Source organism: Hylobates moloch, unplaced genomic scaffold (assembly GCF_009828535.3).
Source record: "Hylobates moloch isolate HMO894 unplaced genomic scaffold, HMol_V3 SCAFFOLD_5, whole genome shotgun sequence".
NCBI lineage: Eukaryota > Metazoa > Chordata > Mammalia > Primates > Hylobatidae > Hylobates > Hylobates moloch.
This window is the reverse complement of record NW_026652280.1, coordinates 21,085,564-21,111,408: the sequence shown is the minus strand read 5'-3', so window position 1 is coordinate 21,111,408 and position 25,845 is coordinate 21,085,564. Positions and strand designations below refer to the sequence as shown.

Sequence of the window (25,845 nt, the reverse complement as noted above, 5' to 3'; positions counted from 1 at the left end):
TCCTGACCACGTACCAATTCCACTCCTGTCTCCCTAGGGTGAGGGCTATGGGCACCTGCTCCAACGCAGTGGACCTCTGCCAGGACCTTACCTGTGCAATCTAGTGATGACATTTTATCCCAGGGCCCATAGTGCCACCCCACCAGTGTGTCTGCACCTGCTAGATGCCTGTGTCCTGCCTCCTGTGCTCTTGCCCCTGCCTCTTGGGCTCCATGGGCCGGGCTGTGAGCACTGGCATTCTCCACCTCCAGCAAGTGACTTGCCCATGGAGGGCCCTGGCAGTCTAGAAACTAGTTTGGGCTGTGGAAAGAAAAAAACTCAGCATTCCCCTAAAGCCAGCGATGAGGATCAGATCTGCTGGCCACCTACTTCCATGGTTCTCCACCCATGCGGAGTGCTGTTTCTGAGGCCCAGGAAAAGACAGCTAAAGGGTTAATGCTCAGATTCAGCAGTATCCGCTGGGAGCAAGGCAAAAACAAAGGACATGTTTGGATTCAGGCTGGTTAGGCAGACAGAAGCCATGAGGCCTGCTTTTCTGCAGTGCACCTGTGAGCTAAATTAGACACAGCACTTTGGGAGAACTAGTGACCATTTTAAAAGTCTCTTTCGCAGTTGGTAACTAATTCATCTCATTCTTTCAAAGCCGCTAATAACTCAAACATATGTAGAAATGCTTCACATAGCTTTTATTGCAGGGACTATGCTTTGAAAAACAAAAACAAAAACAAAAAAACACCACCACATTGCAAAAGCTGTCTCTGAACATCTTGTTTCATGGAAAGTTGTATTTTAAAATTACAACTCTAAGCCGTATGGAAGTCCAATTTGAAAAAGTCATTTGGCAAAAGGTCCTTGAACTTGGAGAATTGCTTTCCCTTGTTTCCCGCAATTACCAGCTGTCACTTACAGTTTAGAAAGACAGAATATAATTTTTAAAAGAAAACTTCCCCCTGTCAGTTTAATGATTTGCCAGCAATTCTGTCAAGGTTACTAGGAATCTCTAGAGGCTAAAGTTAAATCCTAGTGTGCAGCTATCAAGCTGAGTTGGAGATAACAGTAATCTACAGGTTGTTTCTAACAGAAGAAAGGAAATGAACAGCATTAGAAGTTCATTCTCCACTTGGCTGGGCACAGTGGTTCATGCCTGTAATCCCAGCACTTTGGGAGGCCCAGGCAGGTGGATTGCTTGAGGTCAGGAGTTCAAGACCAGCCTGGCCAACATGGTGAAACCCCCGTCTCTACTAAAAATACAAAAAAATAAAAAAATAAATAGAAGTTCATTCTCCAGAATTCGAGGTCTTGAGTTTCTTGGGTGACAGCTTGTTAGAAAGCATAGTAGTCTCACCAGCATGCAGGTCTCAGGTCCAAATCACAGGCTCATTTTTACCCCACAAACCTGTAGGACCTGGCATAATCTTCTAAATAAGCAAATGCAGCCAGGAAGAATTAACTTTTAAAAGTCAAAAAAGGTGGTGATAGGATTTAATTCTAATTCCAGTGTCTCTGTAAAATTATAAAAAATGGAGTTTCCTTAGAGAATGGATGTGCTATCTCATGCCACAATGACAATGACAGTAAAAATATTTTTTTTCCATCAACAGAGAGTAAATAAACACCATTACTTAACACCACACCACCATGTTAAACCACACACATTATTTACAGAGAGATGCGATATTCCATTACTGTTGTTTACTAGTACCTGGAAGTGAAACTAACTGTGCACGAAGCCCTGGGTGCTGCTTTATAGCAGAAGAGCTATATTTAATACGAAATTAATTCCCAAGGAGAAAAGATGGGGGACAGCAGCAAGTGCACAGCCAGAGTCTAAATAGAACAAACAGCTGTCTGTTAAGACCATATATTTTGTGTGTGTGTGTGGCAGCAAAGTCTTTTCAAAGAGTGAAGTCTGACTTAAATTTGCAGATTGGCTTCATCTGCAAGGAGGTAATGTTGCATTTCCCAGCTGGCCTGCAAGTAGTCCTTCCAAGGGCTTAGGAGGAAGAACGGTACACATACCAGAGCCTTCTAACATCAGGAGAGACTTGGAAAGGTCTGGAAGCAAATATCTTGCAAGTTTGCTAAATTGTTATTTGTGGAAAGAACTTGGAATTTGGAGTCAGAAAATGCGGGTTGGAGTCTTGGACCCCTCTACTTACTAGCTGAGTGACAGCAGACAATTAAATCACGGTCTCGAGGCCTCAGTTTTCTCGTCTGTAAAATGGGGATTGTAATATCTTCTCTGCAGGGTTATTATGAAGATTAAGTAAAAATAATAGAAAAAAATGAATGGATACAAAAACTGATGAAATCCAAGTAAAGTTTCTAGTATAGTTGATTATATTCTGCCAATGTCAATCTCTTGGTTTTGATAATGTACTATAGTTATGTGAGATGTCACCATTAGGTGAAGCTGGTGAAGCATACATGGCAATCACTCCATATATTTTTGCAAATTCTTGTTAGTCTTTAATTATTTCAAAATAAAGGCCGGGGCACAGTGGCTCATACCTCTAATCCCAGCACTTTGGGAGGCTGAGGCAGGAAGATCAACTGAGTCCAGGAGTTCAAGACCAGCCTGAGCAACAAAGTGAAACCCCGTCTCCACACACACACAAAAAGAAAAAAAGAAAAAAAAAAGGAAAGAAAAAATTAGCCAGGTGTGATGGCATACTCCCGTGGTCCCAGCTACATGGCAGGATGAGGCAGGAGGATCACCTGAGTCCAGGAGGTTGAAGCTGCAGTGAGCTGTGTTTGCGCCACTGCACTCCAGCCTGGGTGACAGAGTGACACCCTGTCTCAAACAAATAAAAAAAAATGGGTTAAAAGAAACAGGAATCATTTATTATGTGGCAATGCTGCAATAAGTGTTTTACTATCTCATTTAATTCTCAAAACAACCCTGTGTGGAAGTTACTGAAGCACTGAGAAAGGTAATTTGCCCACAGGCTACCAGGCTGGAAGTGGCAGTGCAGGGAACAGAACCCCAAGGTGGTCTTGCTCTTCAACACCATGTAATAGCTGGAGCTTGAGATCCTCATCTGGGACAATGTCTGACATTTGGTAGGCAGAAAATAATATAGTTCAGATCTTCTTAACAGCAAACGGAAATAGGGAACCCCTTGCGGCAGAAGCTGCTGGTGCCTTACATATTGCCCACACCCTAACCACTTTTGTGCACCTGGCTCCGCCTCTTAGTGCCACACCAGCATTTCTCTGCTTAAGAATTTTCTCTGATCATGTTTTTTATCCAGCTTAGCTTGCCCATGTGGGCAGGTGACAAATGCAAGGGAGGTGATGCCCCCACCCAGAGCAGCCGCCGGCTGGTGATCCTGGTAGTTGGTGTATACACACCCCGGCTCCTTCACTGACAAGTGTGCTTTGCAGGGCTTCCTGCAGATGTCAGCTCCAGCGCCCATGGCAGTCACTGGCTAATAATAACATACTCTACCAGTCGCCTTTCCTTCTCCAGTTGCACTTCCGTACTCCTCTATTGGCATTTCCTGGGATCCCCTTTCAAAGAAGCCATTTGTACGTGAGTACCTGTCTCAGGTCTGTCTTAGGGGAACCCTAATGATGACATCTCCATTCCATAGAAGAAATGGTGTTCCCAAACAATTGTGTATACATTGAAAACATGCTATACATTCAGCAGAGAAGCTTAAAATCTAAAGCATTCTGAAGACTCTTTTGCCTATTGAGAATGAAATACTACATCTTAATTTACCTTATGGCAGATCTGGATTTGGGTATATATTGCTGAGTTTAGGCCTATTGAGGATATAACAGTAAAGCCATTCTGGTTACCTGTTGTAATGGGAAGGCATTATTGGCATGAATTATTAAAATGAAATGACCTCTAGACACAGTGGCTCATGCCTGTAATCCCAACACTTTTGGAGGCCAGTGTAGGAGGATCGCTAGAGCCCAGTAGTTCGAGACCAGCCTGGGAAATCGTCCAGGACCCTGTCTCTACAAAAAAAAATTTTTTTTTAATTAGCCAGGTGTGGTGGAATGCATGTGCAGTCTCAGCTACTCTGGAGGCTGAGGCGGGAGGAATACTTGAGCCCAAGAGTTCAGGCTGCAGTAAGCTATGATCGTGCCACTGTACTGCAGCCTGGGTGACAGAGTGAGACCCTGTCCCCCCCAAAAATTTTTTTAAATAAAAATAAAATGAAATGGCCATCTGGCTGGTCATTTCAGGCTCCTTTATCAAATCTTGTTTCTGATGAGGCATCAGGAGCAGCTTCTGCAGGTAAAGGTGTTTAAAGGTAGCCAGCAGGCCTATCCTTCCTCTCCCTCCCCTCCCTCTCCACCCACAGGAACATCTGTGGCCCACAGCATCCCTGGAGCCCGGGCTAAGCTGCTCTCCTCACCCTGCATGTCCGTCACCAGGAGGCAGCCACTTGTTTTCTGGTACACCCAGTGCTGGAAGGTGCAACATTTCTGACCAGCTTCTGATTCTCTTCTCAAGAAGTTTATTTCTTTCCCATCCCTGATGGAATACTTCACAAATTCTCCAATCAGCTCCTCCTCCACTGTAGCATACGGGATATTGTTCTCAGGCCGATGGATAAGAAAAATAGGAATGATCCTGGCAGGGAAGAGAACACAGGAGCACATCAAGGTCTCTGCTGGGAAGAGAGGCTCCTGCGGCATTTTACTCTCGCCTGGAGCAGCAGGGAGCGTAGAATTTGTCCCCAGTTCTGCTAGGTTTAGACTACAAATCCATCCAATGACTTTTTAGTGGGTAAGATATGTTTCTGTGTTTTCTTTGTTGTTATAACTTCCTCCTTGGGAGGGGGTTTAATTGCTCATGTAGAAATGAATGTCTTCATTGTAGTCATATCTTAATGCCCCCTCAATCAATGACTATAATCTATCTATCAGTCGTCCATTCATCTACTCACCCACCTATCCATTCATCCATCCATTCATCCTTCCTTCTACTCACCCTCCTCCTTCCCTCCCTCCATCTGTTCCTTCCTTCCTTCCATCTATCCTTCCTTCCTTTCATCCATCCATCCATCCACCCATCCATCCATCCATCCATCCGTTGATCCTTCTTTCCTCTCATTCAGTCAACCAATATTTATTCAGTGGCCTGTATGTGTCAGATACTCTTCCAGATGCTATTCCTAAAAACAGCAGTAAAGAAAACAGAGGCTGTGTTCTCGGGGCTTTCACCTTTAAATTAAGGAGACTGGCAATAAGCAAGTAAATGCATGGTGCTAAGTGCTAGGTGGGAAAACTCAGCAGTGAAGAGGAGACAGGGGCATGCGGTGGAGCAGGGCAGCTGTCTTGTGTAGGGAGGTCAGAGCAGCCCTTGTTCATGGATAAAGAGCATTTGAGCAGAGGCATTAGGAAGTGAGGGGAGCCATGAGGACATCGACGGTAGAGCATTCCAGGTAGAAGGCACCCCAAGGGGAAATGCTGAGGGCAGGGGCAGGAGTAGGAGCACTCCTGGCGTGTGGCGGGAGTGCAGGGAGCTAGGGAGATTGGCAGAGGTTGGGGGAGGCAGAGGGGAGAGGAAGCCAGGCCTTGGGGGACCTGGGAGACCATTTGGAAAACTTTCCCCTTTGTACTGAGTTGGGTGAGAAGCCATTGGAGGATTTGGGGCAAGGTGGGAGGGACAGGAGGAGATTTCTGCATGACAAAGATCGCTGCCTCTCTGTGGAGAATAGGCCTGGGGCAGGGCAGGGAGACTGGGGCCAGGTAATGACGTCCAGGGAGCTGGAGAGGTGATCAGACACGGGACGGAGTTTCCAGCATTATCCATTTGCTGCCACTTCATCCTACATGATGATTTCCTACCTACCTCTCTCTCTTCCAAGCGCCTACACCTCCTCCCCCAGCCGCACCCTCAGCTTCCTGTTTCAGTGTGAAAACTGAAGGTTTAGGAGAACCTCTAAGTGCTGCCACAAGCACATCCATATTCTCACCTCCTGGTTTGTGCCCATACACTGCGCCCTCTTCCTACTACGATGAGCCATCCCTGCTCCATCCTGAACCATCTCCTCTACAGGTGCCCTGGTCCCCGCCCCTCTCAAATCCTCCAGGTATTGCTCCAGCAGTTTTTCCTCTCTCTCCTCCATCAATATTCCCTCTACAGAATCATTCCCAAGAGCCTAGCAGCATTCCATGTAACTACACAGCATGGAGACCCCACAGCCCACCCCAACTACCGATTCACATTCGACATCGAAACTCAAATCCGCTGTAGCCTCGCTGTCTCCAGTCCCTCCCCTCCCATTCTCTCTTGAGCATCTGAAAGAGGCTTTCTCTCAAAAGAAGCCTCTGTCAAGGGCAGCACGACCATCATGCTGCTAAGTCCAGTGTTCTCTTCTCGGCCCCCACCCCCTTTGCTCTCAGCAGCTCTGGGCACAGTGGATCTCTCACTTCTTTCTGATACGCCTTTCCCTGGCTTCCTCAAGGCTTTTCTCTGCTTCACTGGCTACCTCTTCTCTGTCTCCTTTGTGAGTTCCTCATCCTCTCCCCAACCTTTAGACTCTGGAGGGCTCTGGAACAGCTCTTCTCTTTCTGCCCACAATCCCTAGCGACTTCCTTGTTTTAAATACCATTCAGATGCCGATGACTTCCACATTTATGTCCCCAGTCCAGCCCTGTCCCTGAGTTCCCTGCCCACCATCTCCACGTGATGTCTCATGGGCATCTCAAATTTAACACTGCATTGGGCACACATGGCCATAAAGATGGCAACAATAGACACCGGGGATTCCAAAAGAGGGGAGGGAGGGAGGAGCATAAGGTTGAAAAACTACCTATTGGGTACCATGTTCACTATTTGGGTGATGGGGTTTAGTTAAAGCCCAAACCTCAGCATCACACAATACAGCCATGTCACACGCCTGCACATGGACCCCACGAATCTAAAAAAGAAAAGGAAAAATAAAGAAAAATAAAAAGTAACCACAATAAAAACATTTAAATGATATTTAAAATTTTACCATGGCAGAAACTGAAGAGCTCATTTGCCCCCACCCCCCACATCTGCCTCCTCTCAGTGACAGTCAGCTTGTGAAAACTGAGAATCAATTCATTCAATAAACATCCACTGAATAGCTGTGTCACAATCCCGAAGACTCACCAGGAGGACACCGGTGACTAAGACACAGTCCCTGCCTTCCAGGGGCAGCTGTTGGGGAAGGTGCATCAGCACATAGTAAATGCTCCTGGCTCAAAATAAGTGTTTGGCAAAATATGAATGAATGAATGCATGCATGCATGAATATTTATATATGTATGTATAGTATTTATATATGTTTCTCAATTTCAGCACTATTGACATCTGGGCAGACAGTTCTCTGTGGGGGTGGCAGGGGGCCATCCTGTGCACGTAGCCTGTTTAGCCGCCTCCCTGGCTTCTACTTCCCAGATGCCAGTAGTCCTTCCCGAATCCTGACCATCAAAAGTGTCTCCACAACCACCACTGTCCCCTGGGGGTTGTGAACCACTGACAGAGAATCCGATCTTACAAATTTGTAAATAGCCAGAGAAGAGATCACCTAGTTTAACGTTGACAACGTAGATATCACTTTCAAGGGCCTAAAATAGAATCACTGATGGCGGGCCATAGAGGCAAGAGGAAAACGTGAGATGCTGACTTTTGACGTTCATTAATTCTTTTTAGTACAAAATGTTTGTCAAATGAGTAAATGAACAAATAGGCTGTAATTATCTAATGTAGGCCCCTAACTATATGTTTAACGGATCAGAAAATCTACTTCTGGGAGGGACCAAGTGACCAGAGTGAAATGGCGACAGGGCAGCTATAACAGAGACCTATGCATGCAAAGATGTGACCAGTTGCCCTGGGGTAGGGATGGGGCAAAACCCCACAAAGAGCCCTTAAATGAAAATGCCTCAAAAATGGTATGGGTTTTGAATCAGGATCTTTAAAGGTAATTGTGTAGAATAATCCCATATAACATAGTGGCCACACAATGTCAGGAAAAGCTGTGGGGGTAGCAGAGATGGGTGAGCTCCTCTGCTGCCCATGTGGTTCCTTTCTCCCTTGAATAGCGCTAGTGAAGACCTGGTCACTTCTCTCTGAGAGGGAACGTGGGCCTCTAGACCCCCTCTCCCAGTAGAATGAACACGTAGGGCTTGTCTTTCACAATAGGAAGGAAAGCTCGAGCTAGGACCTCAGGTTCTGTGATTGCCACTCAGGAAACCATCTGTGCAAAGACTGCAACAGTGAGAAAATTAGGACAGTGAAAGATTTGACCTAACTGACTCCATTTTCCCTTTAACCTTCAAGCTGCCCTTGTTCATTCCTGGGCAGAGGCCAAAGTAACTTTGAGAGGAATTTAGTTTATAGTTTAACAAACAAAGATGGTAACAGCGCCTCTCCAAAACAAACCACCTCCTTGCTTGGGGACCAGACCACCTTTGTAAAACCAACAACTTAGCCACAATATTAGAAATTATGGCTCAGGTGTCATGCAGCCAGAGGCCAGGATATTCCTAACCTCCCCACTTGCTCCCATAGATAACATTATCAGTGTAAATCCTAAGACTGGTGTTTGAGGTATTTTTCAGACCCTGTATTCTGATGGATCAGCTAGCACCACCCAGACTGGTAAAACTGGCTCATCTGGTCTTGTGGCCTTCACCCAGGAACAGACTCAGTGCAAGAGGACAATTTAGTCTCCCTGATTCCATCCCTGACCCTACTAATAAGCAGTCCCTATTTCCTAGCCCCCTGCATTCTAAACTATAAAAAAACAAAAAGCAAAAAAACCCCCTAGCCTCCAAATTTTCAGGGAGGCTGATTTGAGTAATAATAAAACTCCAGTCTCCCATTTAGCCAGTTCTGTCAGAGGTGTGTGAACCAGAGCAGCTCCATCCTGAATCGGAGCTGGGTAAAAAGAAGGCTGAAACCTACTGGGCTGCATTCCCTGATGATTACGGCATTCTAAGTCACAGGATGAGATAGGAGGTTAGCACAGGATACAGGTCATAAAGACCTTGCTGATAAAACAGGCTGCAATAAAGAAGCCGACTAAATCCTACCAAAACCAAGATGGCGACAAGAATGACTTCTGGCCTTCCTCACTGTTACACTCCCACCAGTGCCATAACAATTTACAAATGCCGTGGCAATGTCAGGAAGTTGCCTATTTATATGGTCTAAAAAGGGGAGGCATGGATAATCCACCCCTTGTTTAGCATATCATCAAGAAATAACCATAAAAATGGGCAACCAGCAGCCCTTGGGGCTGCTCTGTTTATGGAGTAGCCATTCTTTTATTCTTCTACTTTCTTAATAAACAGGCTTTCACTTTACTCTGTGAACTTGCCCTGTATTATTTCTTGCGTGAGACCCAAGAACCCTCTCTTGGGGTCTGGATTGGGACCGCTTTCCGGTAACAGCTCTATGTATAATAAACCCTTTTTTTTTTTTTATTATACTTTAAGTTTTAGGGTGCATGTGCACAACGTGCAGGTTTGTTACATATGTATACATGTACCATATTGGTGTGCTGCACCCATTAACTTGTCATTTAACATTAGGTATATCTCCTAATGCTATCCCTCCCCCCTCCCCCCACCCCACAACAGGCACCAGTGTGTGATGTTCCCCTTCCTGTGTCCATGTGTTCTCATTGTTCAATTCCCACCTGAGTGAGAACATGCGGTGTTTGGTTTTTTGTCCTTGCAATAGTTTGCTGAGAATGATGGTTTCCAGCTTCATCCATGTCCCTACGAAGGACATGAACTCATCATTTTTTATGGCTGCATAGTATTCCATGCTGTATATGTGCCACATTTTCTTAATCCAGTCTATTCTTGTTGGACATTTGGGTTGGTTCCAAGTCTTTGCTATTGTGAATTGTGCCACAATAAACATACGTGTGCATGTGTCTTTATAGCAGCATGATTTATACTCCTTTGGGTATATACCCAGTAATGGGATGGCTGGGTCAAATGGTATTTCTAGTTCTAGATCCCTGAGGAATCGCCACACTGAGTTCCACAATGGTTGAACTAGTTTACAGTCCCACCAACAGTGTAAAAGTGTTCCTATTTCTCCACATCCTCTCCAGCACCTGTTGTTTCCTGATTTTTTAATGATGGCCATTCTAACTGGTGTGAGATGGTATCTCACTGTGGTTTTGATTTGCATTTCTCTGATGGCCAGTGATGATGAGCATTTCTTCATGTGTTTTTTGGCTGCATAAATGTCTTCTTTTGAGAAGTGTCTGTTCAAATCCTTCACCCACTTGTTGATGGGGTTGTTTGTTTTTTTCTTGTAAATTTGTTTAAGTTCATTGTAGATTCTGGATAGTAGCCCTTTGTCAGATGAGTAGATTGCAAAAATTTTCTCCCATTCTGTAGGTTGCCTGTTCACTCTGATGGTAGTTTCTTTTGCTGTGCAGAAGCTCTTTAGTTTAATTAGATCCCATTTGTCAATTTTGGCTTTTGTTGCCATTGCTTTTGGTGTTTTAGACATGAAGTCCTTGCCCATGCCTGTGTCCTGAATGGTATTGCCTAGGTTTTCTTCTAGGGTTTTTATGGTTTTAGGTCTAAGTCTTTAATCCATCTTGAATTAATTTTTGTATAAGGTGTAAGGAAGGGGTCCAGTTTCAGCTTTCTGCATAAGGCTAGCCAGTTTTCCCAGCACCATTTATTAAATAGGGAATCCTTTCCCCATTTCTTGTTTTTGTGAGGTTTGTCAAAGATCAGATAGTTGTAGATAAGTGGCACTATTTCTGAGGGCTCTGTTCTGTTCCATTGGTCTATATCTCTGTTTTGGTACCAGTACCATGCTGTTTTGGTTACTGTAGCCTTGTAGTATAGTTTGAAGTCAGGTAGCGTGATGCCTCCAGCCTTGTTCTTTTGGCTGAGGATTGACTTGGCAATGCAGGCTCTTTTTTGGTTCCATATGAACTTTAAAGTAGTTTTTTCCAATTCTGTGAAGAAAGTCATTGGTAGCTTGATGAGGATGGCATTGAATCTATAAATTACCTTGGGCAGTATGGCCATTTTCATGATATTGATTCTTCCTACCCATGAGCATGGAATGTTCTTCCATTTGTTTGTATCTTCTTTTATTTCATTGAGCAGTGGTTTGTAGTTCTCCTTGAAGAGGTCCTTCACATCCCTTGTAAGTTGGATTCCTAGGTATTTTATTCTCTTTGAAGCAATAGTGAATGGGAGTTCACTCATGATTTGGCTCTCTGTTTGTCTGTTATTGGTGTATAAGAATGCTTGTGATTTTTGCACATTGATTTTGTATCCTGAGACTTTGCTGAAGTTGCTTATCAGCTTAAGGAGATTTTGGGCTGAGACGATGGTGTTTTCTAGATATACAATCATGTCATCTGCAAACAGGGACAATTTGACTTTCTCTTTTCCTAATTGAATACCCTTTATTTCCTTCTCCTGCCTGATTGCCCTGGCCAGAACTTCCAACATTATGTTGAATAGGAGTGGTGAAAGAGGGCATCCCTGTCTTGTGCCAGTTTTCAAAGGGAATGCTTCCAGTTTTTGCCCATTCAGTATGATATTGGCTGTGGGTTTGTCATAGATAGCTCTTATTATTTTGAGATATGTCCCTTCAATACCTAATTTATTGAGAGTTTTTAGCATGAAGGGTTGTTGAATTTTGTCAAAGGCCTTTCTTTTCTGCATCTATTAAGATAATCATGTAGTTTTTGTTGTTGGGTCTGTTTATATGCTGGATTATGTTTATCGATTTGTGTATGTTGAACCAGCCTTGCATCCCAGGGATAAAGCCCAGTTGATCATGGTGGATAAGCTTTTTGATGTGCTGCTGGATTCAGTTTCCCAGTATTTTATTGAGGATTTTTGCATCGATGTTCATCAGGGATATTGGTCTAAAATTTAACAAACTCTTTATTGCAATTTCCATGTCTTGATAAATCAGCTCTGTCTGGACAGCGGGCAAGGTGAACCCATCCAGCGGTTACATGCACACACCAGCTGGGGCACAGGTCCTGCCCTGCTCACTTGCTCTTGCCTCCATGAGAGCTGGGATGTTCTCCCGGAAGAATGCCTTGCGCTTCTCCACCCAGGCTGTGCCTTCTCCCGGGAGGTAAGCTGAAGGCTTTACGTGGTTATTAACTTGAGCCAAAGGTGGTTGGAAAAACATTATTTTTTATTAAAACAAATATAGTCATAGAGGAAGGAGGACACAACATTCAATAGAATTTAAAAGCTATAAAATATCACACTTCAAAAAAATTACACCTGTGGGCCAGCTACTTTGGATGAAGCCCCCAGACCCTTTGGCGGGCACACAGGCATCCTCCTCTGCCACTTAGGAGCATTCCCTGGAAACTGTGAGAATCCCATTCACTTCACCAAGAGGACACAAAGGCTTGCTCATGAGCAGAATCTGAGCCAGAACAGTGTCCTTCTAGAACCCCACCCCTGGACACAAGGCAGTGAGCCCCTGTAATACCAGCATACCCTGATTACTGTCATGCCAGAGTCTTTGAGGCATTCTTTCTCATTTTAAGATAGAACCTCTTTGTGTCTTGTTAAAGAAATTTCAAATTTCAGCCAGATGGGAGCGGGCACATTAGGGCAGTGGACCTTTCCCGCAGCCCTGAAATTGGTGCAGCCGCCAAGCCACCCTCTGTCGTTCTTTGTCACTTCTGCAGGATCCAGGGCACCCTGGTTCCCTCCTGAAGACCGACCCCCTGTGGCTACTGACCCTTCTGCCGACAAAAGGGTTCACGGTTTGCTTGGGCCCTTATTAATTCTGCATCCCTGGTGGGGAAAAAAACCAGAAACAAGAGCTGGGCATTATTCAGGGTCTTAATTAGGCCTGGCCTCTGCCCAGCAGGACGCCATTTGCATAGACAATGTGACTCCATTGATATTCATGAATTCAAAAACAGAAGCTGCCCAAATGAGGAGTGTTTTCTCTCCTCACAGGCTCCATTAAAAAAGGCTTCTTCAGGCCTGCTTCATTGCCTGGAAATAAATATGGGGGTGGCCCCAGCAGGGGTCGGTCTAGGGGCTGTGGCAATGGGGGAGGGGGACAGGACTCCTGGTCCTCTTTCTAGACGTGCAGGCTTTCAGAGAAGGTTGGTAATATACAGGGTCAGCTCTGTGTGCATGTGTTGTGTGTATGTGTTGTGTGCGTGGTTTGTGGTTGTGTGTGTGTGATGTGTATACGTATGTGTGGTATGTGTGTGCTGTGTGTATGTGCGTATGTGTGTGTGGTATGTTTGTGTGGTGTGTATGTGTATGTGTGTATTGTCTGTGGTGTGTGTGTTATGTGGTGTGTGTGTTATGTGGTGTGTGTGGTGTGTGTTGTGTGTATGTGTATGTGTGTGGTGTGTGTGGTGTGTGGGGGTGTGGTATGTGTGAGGTGCGTGTATGAGATGTGTGTGTGTATGTGGTGTGTGTGTCGTGTGTTGTATGTGTGCTGTGTGTGGGGGTGTGTTGTGTGTTTATGTGGGGTGTGTGTGGTGTGTGGTTGGTGTAGGTGTGGTGTGTTTGTGCATATGGTGAGTGTTGTGTGTTTGTGTGTGATGTGTGTGTGGTATGTGTGTTGTATGTGTGGTGTGTGTGTTTGTATGTAATCTGTGTGGTGTGTATGCGTGGTGTGGGGATGTGTGGGGTGTGTGTGTTGTGGGTGTGTTTATGTGTATGGTGAGTGTTGTTTGTGTGGTGTGTGTGTGTATGGTGAGTGTTGTTTGTGTATGGGGTGTGTGTGTGTTTTCTGGCTGTAGAGTCCTCTGATTTAGGTTCCATAAACATGGAGTATGGCCCAGAGGCCCTTCTGAGGCCCCTTACTCCTCCCATGTACCATCAGCATTCGTGTGGTCACAAACTCTCCCCTTATAAGGAATGGGAAAGTGGTTTAGATAGAAAAATGTCCTAACCTGTCTTTAAGGCAGTGGCCTATTTAATGTGATGCTAATGCAGCAAATGAATCGGCCTCCTGATCCTTCACTTGCATGAGCCCTTTCCAAGTCCCTAGATCAATCTTGATATTTATAATTTTGTGTTCTTTTCTTTAAAAAGGGCCCAAATTTGCCAGGCATGGTGGCTCATGCCTATAACACCAGCACTCTGGGAGGTGAGGCAGGAAGATCACTTGAGGCCAGGAGTTGTAGGCCAGCCTGGGCAACATACAGAGACCTTGTCTCTACGAGAAAATGTTTTTTAATTAGCCAGGTGTGGTGGTGGGCACCTGTAGTCCCAGTGACTTTGGAGGCTGGATCGCTTGAGCCCAGGAGCTTAAGGCTGCAGTGAGCCGTGATTGCACCACTGCCCTCCAGCCTGGACAACAGAGGGAGACCTTGTCTCTTAAAAAAAATAAAATAAAAAAGAAAGAAAAGAAAGAAAGAAGCCCAAATTGCATAGGAGTGAAGCCACACAAAACTTGGGTCTGTCCCTGCTGGAGGGCACTGTGGTTGTGTGTGTGGTAGGGTTGACTTGTGGGTTAAATCTTTTCTTTTCTGAGGAAAACTTAAGAGGACAGAGACTGGGAAGAGCGGGGCTTGGGGAAAAAAGGAGCCAGTTCCCATATCGTGAAAGCTTAACTCAGTCCAGATGGCTGTCTGTGTAATTAACAGAAAAGCAATTGTAAGTGTGTACTGAAGTGTGTTAAGCATTTCTTGAGAAAGAGCAGAAAGTGTTATACTTTACACATGGTCTTCCAAATGTACTACCCAAGGGAAACTATTTTTCCCATTTCGTGAGTTAACAGGTGCGATGCAGACAAGAATTTCTTCCTTCTTCCTTCTCCCAGTTTTTACTGATAGGTAAATAGCTGCTCTGTCTGAAAGTTCCAACATGCACTAGCTAAGCCCTTTTTCTGTCCATTTAAGCATGCAGATATGATCTCAACCAGACAAACAGAGCCGCAAACACAAGCTCCAGGCTCCCCAAAATTTGCTTGGGCCAGTAAATATTTAGACAAAGAGTAGATAAAAGTGGGTGTGATTTACCTCTGGAGGATTCCAGGAAGCGGTTACTATGTTACTATGTTTCTGATCACCCAATCTACTCTTCCTAATACATTGCCATATTTTATTTTCATCATGGGACTAATCACCTTGTGATATCTCTTGTTCTGTTCTATTTGCTTACTGTTTAGACAATGTAATAGCTATGAGAGTAGATATCCTTTCTTTTCTGTTTAACATGGTAGATTCATTTTTTGGCCAGATTAATCCATACACCCATCCATCCATCCATTCATTTATTTAAAGAATATCTTCTTAAATATTAAATATAATATTATTATATAATATTAAATATCCTACCCAGCAAGGGGTAGGATAGCAGCCGTGTGAGCCCTCATGGAGCTTACAGACTGAGAGATCAGCTGAAACATTTGCCTTAGTGTTCCTTCTCACTCTCTCATCCCTCCCAGTCCCCAACGAGTCAGGAGGGTGACACGAGGCAGGGTAAACACACTTACTCAGGTACTTCTCCAAAGCCTTCCAGAGGCTGTGCTTCAGCAGCGTAGATCTTGGCGTAATACCTGGCGGTATTTTGAACATAGCATTCCTATATCACCAAAATACATAGAGAGCTCCAGTGACTACAGGAAATTCAAACAGTATTGCCCAGTAAGACTATTCAGGAGATTTCCCAGCAAGGTAAAGCCAATGAACTGACAAGCCCATCCCCTGGTTGGGGTCGCAGAGACAATGATTATTAGAACCTAGAGTTGGCCACTTAGGGAGGAGCTCTGAGACTTGAAGGAACTGTCCGGGTGGAGGTCAAGTGGTCTCCAGGACCAGGTGTCCCTGAACTATAAAATTTCTCGAGCCAGCAGGGCCAAAATTCACCCCAGAACTAAGGGAACTGGCCCCTCATCACGTCATCAGGTGGCACTTGGGGCACTACTGGGTTTCCTGTGAGATCTGCCATTGCAATCCCTTTTCAAAGGTGTAATTGGAGTAGTCAATAATGAACAGCACAAGATTTCCGCCTTAGGAAAAGCTAAGTGGATTCTGCATCCTACGCTGTGGGGCTTTTCTGAGTGAGAATCCAGATGCTGGGAGGTTTTCCAAGACTGTGTCATATTTGAGATGGAGGGAATACTCAGAGAGAAAAGAAAAAAGCGGAGTGGATTTGGAGGAGAAAGGAATACAATGGGCAGAATCCTATATTCAGAGAGCAGGCCTGCCTTTAGAAGCACAAAGTCCCACGTGGCAGTGCCACAGGATCATGATGCTTAATACTTGACTGTACCTGAGAGATTCATCTAAGTTTAACCTATGGATTTTAATATTTTAAATGTTTTAATTGTTTTAGATGTTTATGGTAAACATTTTAAAGGGGCACACAGCTGGTGAAAGACCCAACTTTCTTGACAGCTATACCAGTGCCGGTGTAAACAGTGAAATATGTGGACCAGGCATGGTGGTTCATGCCTGTAATCCCAGCACTTTGGGAGGCAGAGGCAGGAGGATCACTTGGGGCCCTCCAGGAGGTCAATACCAGCCTGAGCAACATAGGGAGACCCTGTCTCTGAAAAAAAAAAAAATTAAAACTTAGTTGGGCGTGATGGCATGCACCTGTAGTCCTAGCTACTTGGGAGGCTGAGGCAGGAGGGTTGCTTAAGGCCAGGAGGCCGAGGCTGCTGTGGAGCCATGATCATGCCACTGTACTCCAGCCTGGGGGACAGAGTGAGACACTGTCTGAAAAAAGAAAAAAAGATGGAGTGAAATATATGGACCAAATATGTGGATAGGAGGAGGAAGGAGCGAGAGAAGCTAAGGCTCTCCTGCCCTATCCTCTCATCTCGAGTTCTGTGACTCAATAACACAGAGAAGTGGGAACTCAGCTAGAGACTTGGGTCTGTCTCTCTTCCTCTTTTATACACTACCATTAAACCAAACTCAGGAAGGCAGAAAACAAGACCAATGCTGACCCTTCTGGATATACCCCACCCCTCTCCCTCTCCACAAAACAAACCCAAACAAAACACTCCAGCAACTAGTGCTGATGTTATCTGTTCCTGGGGACCCTGGCATCTAGTATAGCTTAGAATCCCCACTTTCCATATCATCCTAGGTCCAAGTAGACTCGAACCCCCAGGGATGTCATAGGGCTTCTTAGAAACAAAATCAATTACATCTCGGGTTAGAACTGGTGAGGTGTCTCTAGGCATTGGATGAGTCCCCAGTAGCTGGCATAAGGCCAAGAAATTACTCCCGAGAAGTGAGAAGTGATCCCCAGCATTGAGATTGAATTGAAACCCCGAAAGAGGAAAAACACCCTTTTGAAGATATTCCCATCAATCCTGAGTCTGATTTTCATCTCCTCTTATCATGGGTGGCTCTTGCACCAGAAGTGACAGCCTTTGGGCAGATGGACCCACCTGGGCAGCGAGCTTGTAGTTCCTTTGGATGAGCTCATCATTATTTCTGGTCCCATAGGCAACGGCATTGTGCACCTTAAGCACACAGGCATGGCCAGGTTTGAAGACAGGCGTGAGGCCGTGCATCACTGTGCTGCGGAAGGCTTTGCGGTGAACTCCTTCTCCAAAGTGCAGCTCCTCCGTGGCGATCTGACCACGCAGGCGGCCCCCAAAGTAGCTGTCATGGAGGAAGTCTTCTTTGAAGATGAGTTGGCTGAATTCAATCTCTTCACATCCTGAAACACAGCACAGCTTTGGTTGGAAAGAATACCTCCCAGTCCTGCTCCTTGGCTAACTCCACATGGGGAGGGTCCCCACATAAAGACAATGACAAGGCTGACCTGCAGAACCAAGAGGGTGCAGACACACTTACCCTTCAAAAGAGGCATAGCTAAAAGAAGAGATGAGTGGGTTGGTGAGGAGGAGACAGGTCATTGAATGAGAATGTGGGAACATCAGTGAGAGATGGGTTGGGGCAAAACTGGAAAAATCAGGAAAAGAATTCTAGACAGACCTGGAAAATATAAGTGGAACCAAGCAAAATAACAAAAGGCAAGTTGAAAAGATGGGAAAAGTGTAAAGGAGGGAAGAAAGACCAATGATAAGATCTGATAGTATCGGATCAACCTTTTTTTCATTATTGCCCCCCACCCCCCGCAACCACGGAATCTTTGCTGGAATTTAATTGCCTGCCGTGAAAGTTTAATACCACAAATATACTATCTGTTTATGTACCATATGTATATCTGTTCTTTATACAGAAAAAGAGTAACTTTTTTTTGCCTCCCAAGAACCAATACTGCCTCCATTGAGAAAGCATGTGATAAGTATAAGGAACAGGTAGCAATAAACAAAACAAAAAAATAGTAAAAAGAATTGCCTTTGAAGAGAAATTGAAAAAAAGGTAGAATTATTTTGGATTTATTTGTAAAAAGAAAAGTAGAATTATTTTCAGTTTTCTAGCAGCTTTTTTTTTTTTTTTTTTTGTCTGTTTGTTTTTTTTGCAGAGCGGATTCTACACGTGTTTGAGATGACAGTGAATTTAATCAGGAAGGTCCATTTTAAACTAGAGATGACCCAATCGGACTTCTCATTCACTGAGAGAAGAAAATTAGGTGGCTTTCAATGAAATAAGATTGTTTGGATTTTTTAAATCCTTTCTACTTCTCAAAACTGATGAAAACTGACATCTTCCTGAATGTTTACAAGAAGAAAGAGATCATGGGTCGTGTGAAAAATCTTACTTCATGTTTTTATATACAATGCTTAAGGAAATATTTTTCTCCTCCTTTCAAAATATTTCAAATCATACGATTTGAGACTGATGGTAGCTATTAAAACTATAAGGAGACTGAAACTATTCTGATAGGGTATTGGTTAAGGTCTCGGCCTAATTACTGCCAGAAAGAAAGAAAGGGAGTGGGGTTGGGTGGATTTTCAAACAGAAAAACTAGGTGAAGAGCTAGAATCTGCTGGAAGAAAGACGATATTCCTAAAGGTGCTCCTAGCATTTTTGCAAAGGCTAGCAGAAGACTATGGGACCCCTGAATATGCCACCCTCAAATCTGCCTCTTTGGTAAAAGGATTGTTGAGCTGAAGGCAATTAAGAAGAAACAGAGGCAAGAAAGCTCTCTGCCTTCCCTCTATTTGCCAAAAATCGGAACATAAATTAATAAGACAAAAAAAATTCTACTCCCCCTTCTACCAGGAAGAACAAAGGTTAATGACTGAAGACAACTTTAGACCCTGATGGGCCTGGAGATGGGCACCAGACATTAACAAGCATTAATGAGAATCCAGATGCCGGGAGATTTTCCAGGGCTGTGGAAATGCCTTTCCACAAGCTACTGCCCTTACCTGCTCAAAGTCCTTCCCTCTGCCCTGTCACTTCTCTAAAAATGCACCATTCTTTGTCGTAGATGCTGTATAAGCTGGAATTCAAACCCCTTCTTAAATGAGCACTTCTGGAGTGTCTGCCATGTATATATGAATTATACATGTTCATAAACTTGTTTGATTTCTCTCATTAATCTTCTTTTGTTACAGGGATCTGTTCCAACTAAGAACTTATGAGGATTGAAGAATAAATTACTTTTTCCCCCAATAACTCCTACTGAGTAACCTGTCCTAGGTTTCTGGAGAGAACTGGGTTGGAGCTACAGGAAAACAGGCAAATGGGACATTTTCTCAGATAAAGTTTTAGGCAATAGCTGGATCACAGATTTTACTCTAAGTAACAGAACCAGAAAAAAATTAATTGATGGAGAAAAGCACAGTTTTATTTTAACAGTTAAATTTAAAAATTAGGTGAGAAAATAGAGAGGGCTCTACGGCTGGAGTCACTGGGCTATAGTGGTGGTACCATTTCCACCAAATGGCCAGTAGCTCATCCCCACTGGGGTCTCTCGCCTGACTAGTAATCCTTGAGAAATGAGCTCATGCAAACCTAAACCAATAAAACCATAGCAAGTGTCTGAGATGTGAGTGCCAATCAATGCTAAGAAGCTGATGAAACAGAGACTCCCTTGTGAGAGTCCTTTTATTTTCTGAAGTATTAGGAGGAAGGGGATTCTTTTGCATATTTTGCCTTCTGGGGAGATGAGAGCAGAAATGGAGAAAGGATTTTAAATTATAACACACGTATGCTACACACTAAAGACGGGTATTTAGCATCTGAGTGGGTTTGTGAAGAGCTTGTATTTAAGTTTACTATTTTGGGTTAATATCACAATATTTGCTAGGCCATTTCTTTTTCTTTCTTTCTTTTTTTTCTTTTACAGACGCTCTTCCGGTCATGGAGTCTTGCTCTGTCGCCAGGCTGGGGGGCAGTGGCATGATCTCAGCTCACTGCAACCTCCACCTCCCTGGTTCAAGCCATCCTCTTGCCTCAGCCTCCTGAGTAGCTGGGATTACAGGCACGTGCCACTACACCATGCTAATTTTTGTATTTTTAGTAGAGACGGGGTTTCACCATGTTGGCCAGGATAGTCTTGATCTCTTGACCTCGTGATCCCACCCACCTCGGCCTCCCAAAGTGCTGGGATTACAGGCGTGAGCCACCGCGCCTGGCTTATTGCTAGACCATTTCTAAGTCAAGATCTCAGTTTCTTGCTTTTGATACACTGGATGTGACTGCATTTCGATTACTTTTATTACCTGTTTCTGCAGAGATTTCAGGAGTTCTGTTTGTTTTAAAAATCAGTACATGCAGTAAATCTTTAAGATGCTAGTTCAATTAACTGTCAGAATCTATCCATATTTCTCCTAAAACTGACCATGGATCCTCCCTTGTGCTGAAAGTCATGGTCACATGGGGTGAGGCTGGACCGCCGTGGTGTGTGGAGCTGGCCTTCTGCAGCTCCTGAGAACTCATGACGGGCGGCTCTTCCCAGTCCCATGATGTGTGATGTCACACTGGTGGTTTAAAAGTGGCCACACTGAGAGTATTTACATCATGGAAATTGTAGGACCCAGAACTTGCCCAACCCTCAGCATGTTGTTAAATATTTACCCCAGCACACCACCAGGCAAGGGTGGGCATGGGTGGGTGTAGGTGGGTGAGTAATTCTCCTTAAGAGGGAAGACACGGCAAACACAGATTCCACCAAACTGTGGAAAACTCAGTAGGTGGCCCAGGGACAGCACGAGCATTCATGAGCAGCAGTGTTAGGCTGTGGCTAACACCAGGTGCCAAAAGAAAGCAGACAAGCCCATCTTTTGTTTTCACTAAGACACAAACGAATGGAGTGATCCTCCAGACACCTGGCTGTCTTTGGGAGTCTGCTCAGTCAAAGTGAAGGGAAAATTGAACAAACAAAACAAGCTGTAATGAGTCCCAGTAGCTGAAAAATCCCATGCAGAAGGGCTGAATGCAAGACCAATGCTTAAAGGGAAAAGTCAAATCCAAACTCCCCTTCTACATGTTCCCTAAAACTCCACTGCTACAGTGTAGCATCCAATTCTGGATATCTGTAGCCTAATGAACTTACAATAGGAAGTATGGCCCTACATTCACATTGAATTGGCTCAAGAATTGTCATTCATTTCTCAAGTCACGCCATAGCTCTCCTTCTCGGTTGGAAGAGTCCATAGGATTACTGCTTCTACTCTTTACTCCGGGAGCTATTTTATGCTTTACAGTAAGCCCATTTCCTCTGGCAGGCCAACCCCAACTGACTTACCTTTAGTATCCTGGCGACTTGACAGCTGTTTGAGAACTAGAAGAAGACAAAGCAGAGAATGGCTTCAGTACAAATGTCCATTGTGAATGGGCAAGGGCCAGTGGTTTTTCATTGAAAACTGAGAAGCTGTGGTTTACCTTCAGCTGTGAGGTTAAATTCAGCAGTCACTTTTCCATAGCTGTTCTTGATGCAGCAGTAATAGAGGCCCTGGTCCTTCGGACTGGCTTGCACGATGGCAAAGGAAACAGTGGAGTTGTCCCCTGCACTGCAATGAGGAATATTCACATTGACACACTTCATCATTCTACGGTTGCATTTTTTTCTAATATACTTAAGGAGAAAGAAGCTAAGGCTTCCCTGCTCACGTTTTCAGCCAATGAGCTGCCCAAAGGGCAAAATCACGATCAGCTGTATAAATAATTGATTTATCCACAGAGGAGAGTCATTACATTTTGGCTAACACACTCACTCCAATAAGCGGTGTAAATACAAAGAAACGTTCAGTAGGTTTAACTGCCATGAGTAGAGCAAAGAATTGAAATTGTGAATTCTGGGAGCTGTTGTTAACATTTCTGCTCAGAATTCAGCTCAATTATGTGACTAATCCGGGTGTCCTGTGCTTGAAGGAAAGTCTGATAACTCCAAACCCAAACTTACACAGATACAATAAGAGACAAGAGAAAACGGGGTTCTTAGGTTTATGCTACATAAGGATTCGTGACTGAGGGCCCCTTTGTAATAGTGTCCTGTACTCCCCTAGTGAGGTACCAACCATCCAACTATTCACCCACCCAAAATTATTAAGTTCCAGTCACTGTGCTATGAAAACTAAAACTGGTGGTGGTGGTCGTATTGGTGGTGATGATGACAGTGATGATGATGCTGATAGCTAATGTGCACTGAGCATTTGGTATGTACCAGGCATTGTGCCAAATCACATAAAGATCAATTTCATGATGTCCTCAGAACAACCTAATGAGAGAACTACGTTTACTATTCTCAGTTTGCAGATGAGGAAACTGAGGCATAGAAAAATTTAAGCAAATGATTTTGACCTCATTAAGCTGCCTCCCCAAGTAAATTATGGTTCCTGCCCTCAAGTCTGGGATAATTTGAAACATAGGGAGAGCCACATATTTATTCCAAAGTCTCAAACAAAAAACTTACTTTACAGCAAAAAAAAAAAAAAAAAAAAAAAAAAGGATATTCAAATGTTGTTCTGGTTTTGTTCTTTAAAATGAACTTTGTTTAAACATTCACCAAGATTCTGTGTATGTATGTGTATACATGTGTGTGGTGTACATTTTAGCTTGGGTTCGTTTTATAGTTCAACAACAAAAATTCACCTAGCTTGAGTTTGTCTCAGTTGCATGTTCAAAAAACGTGTTCATTATTGGTTGGTTTTTCGGTAGACTTCAAGCCTCCAATATATACATTCCTTCCCTGGAATATACCAGTGGCTTAAAACGAAGTTCACTAAATCATTCTACTTCCTTCATTCCTGGGGTCTCTGAACATATCCCATTGTATGGTTAAAACTGGATGTGAACAAGTCCAGTTACAAGGGGGAGATTTCTGGACAGGGCAGTAAAACACAGAGCAGGCCACAGAGGAGGCTTGTGGAAAGTCCTTCTCCAAAGCTCTAGGATCGGCACAGGCTTTCTGTCATTGAAAGGGGCAGGCAAGGGCTACCCGAAGGGCTGGGTGCTGAACTAGAACTGTCCCGTGAACATCTTACTTCCAGCCTAGAAATTCTCCGATACTTGGCCCAGAACTATGAAGACCGTTTTTCCTGGCTTGGCCCATGGTCCCCACCCAAGGCTTTCTTCTAGAAGGAATACATGTAGGAGTCAGTTCTGGATCCCAACCCTGAGGCCGACCTCAGGTGTGCTATGTAGCCTCTCACCCTCAGTTTCCTCCTCTGTGAAAGCAGAACGAGCAAGATCAGCGCTCAGATGGGTCATGACACCGGCGTGTGAAGCTTCAGCGAAAAGCCCAGTCTTGAGAGTGGTCATGAGTCATTACTTCATGGTGAGCAGTAGTATGAGTGGGGAGCAGTAGTATTAGTGTGCTTTCTCCATGAAACAAAACTACCTCGGAAGTCCCAAAGAGTTCTATCCAACATTTGTGGAGTATCTGCTCTGTGCTTAGTACTGGGGGATTCAATGATGAAAAAAAAAAAGGCATAGTCCTTGCCCTTGAGGGTCTTCTAGTCTGGGAGGAAATGGACAAACAGAAAATACCAATACAGCTGTAGAAAGCAAGAACAAGTGATCTTGTGCCTTTTTTAACCAAGAGGGTAAGTTCAGTTTCATATCCTCTTACCCTGTAAGGGACAAATCTTTTTACCTTAGGAAATGGCCACAGACAGCAGAATGGCAGTGGTGATTAGCTGTGCAGACAAATGCAAAAGAAGCCCATGTCCAGAGTGTGATCAGAGGAACACAAAGAGTGAAGCTGGCTGCAGGGAGAGGGTCCTTAGCATGGGGACTTCTCTGAGAGATCCCATCATCCATCACCAGCCCTACCTAAGGAGCCAGGGCTTGGCAGCACCCCCGCCCACCACTCAGTCTGGGCTGAGAAGTCCTCGGGTTGTTTCTCCCAGGGCCATCCAAGGAGATCCTCGCATCCCAGCAGCCAGCTCCTCATCCACTGGTTCCCAGCAGGAACAACATGACCTGTGCTCCATGACCTTGCTCAGCTATTAGCAGAGCCACTCCACGTGGACAGCTGCCCTTTCAAAAGCCCAGGGAACTCAGAAGGACCTCTCTTCCCAGAGTGGAGAATGGGTTCCTGGTTACCAAGAAGGTACTAATGGCCAAATAGCACCAGAGGGTGCCACCTTGAGGTCTCCATGGAGCCAAGACATCCCACTGCTACACAGAGACTCAAACCAAGCTACCACTTTCTTCTTCTTGGTTTCTTCGAAGTATATTAGTCTTGCCCTACCCACAAGAAAGTCTTCTGACACCTAATTTCCACGCTTTAGCCTGTTAAGGAAAATACCCAAAACTTGTGGACAAAGACAGAAGGAGGATCATAGTCATTGTTCAACAGGATCACTTGAGGATGATCTAGTGAAAGGAGAATGCTTTGCTATTTCCCATTTACACAGAACCCACTCAGACACTTTAAGTTACAGGTTAACTTTTAGGTTTCTGTGCAGTAGAAAAGAAATTCCCAAAGTTTATTACTTGTCAAACATTAACCAGTGTTATATCTATTTCAAAATGTATTTCCGCATTCCTTTGCCTGATGGACTATCTAAATCTTCATTCCTCAAATGCTCCTTTGAACAATCTTGCCGTTGTACAGGTTCCCTCATGATTTAGTAAGTTCAAGAAGACCTTTGCTCCACGTTCATATTATATTTGAGAGATTTCAACTCTTTGAAAATGATACAAGACAGTGACATATTTCATGGAGGCACAAGTGAAGGGAAACGCTGGACTGGAAGTAGGCATGAGAGAAATTAGCAAACATTTGAAAACCCGCTTCAAATAATATAAATGATCTCTCAATAAACAAATGAGTTATGACTCCTAAATATTCTCAAGTGTTAGCATGGAGAAAGCAAATGGGTTCAACTAAGCCAGACACTGTCACCAAGGAGAAATGAAGCAAACATCACTAGGAATCAAAGGCCTTAGCCACACGTCATCAGTAAGTAGAATGCTTACTAATGACATATGCTCCCCAGGGGAAGGTTAGGTTTATGGTAAATACACATCAAATGGAAAACAGACCCACAAATATTCAAGTGGTAATTCTGAGCTCAGAGCAAGGCTGATGAATGGAAAAACAGTGAAAATGCTGGTTAATTGTTCTTGGCTGACAGCTCCAGAAAATAATTTAAAATGAATAATTAGTACCTTCTTAAGTGAAGCTCTAGGGAACCTCCTTGACTTAAAAAGCAAACCAGGCTGGGCGCGGTAGCTAACGCTTGTAATCCCAGCACTTTGGGAGGCCGAGGTGGGCGGATCACGAGGTCAGGAGATCGAGACCACGGTGAAACCCCGTCTCTACTAAAAATACAAAAAAATTAGCCGGGCGTGGTGGTGGGCACCTGTAGTCCCAGCTACTCGGAGCTGAACCGGAGGGGCTTGCGTGACTGAGATCGGCCACACATCAGCCTGGTGACAGACAAAATCCTTCGCAAACCATTTCTTTTCCATTATAATTCTTCTTAAGCCATACCTAAGACAGGCAGGGTAATGGTGACATTTTAGGCAAAGTGGTTATGCTATCAATCACAATCCAGTTAGATGCTCTGGAGTGATG

General features: G+C 44.3%; 1 protein-coding gene across 1 annotated transcript in view; it reads right to left on the bottom strand.

Annotated features, from left to right (window-relative positions):
- ALPK2 (alpha kinase 2) overlaps positions 1-25,845 on the bottom strand; it is a 127,741-nt gene that overhangs the window by 18,421 nt on the left and 83,475 nt on the right. Inside the window, exons 6-10 of the mRNA XM_032152174.2 lie at positions 21,702-21,829; positions 21,565-21,600; positions 17,345-17,619; positions 15,434-15,522; positions 4,377-4,594 (exon numbers count right to left, since the gene is read on the bottom strand). Of these exons, the coding sequence (XP_032008065.1) occupies positions 4,377-4,594; positions 15,434-15,522; positions 17,345-17,619; positions 21,565-21,600; positions 21,702-21,829 (746 nt within the window). The remainder of the gene's footprint in view (positions 1-4,376; positions 4,595-15,433; positions 15,523-17,344; positions 17,620-21,564; positions 21,601-21,701; positions 21,830-25,845) is intronic.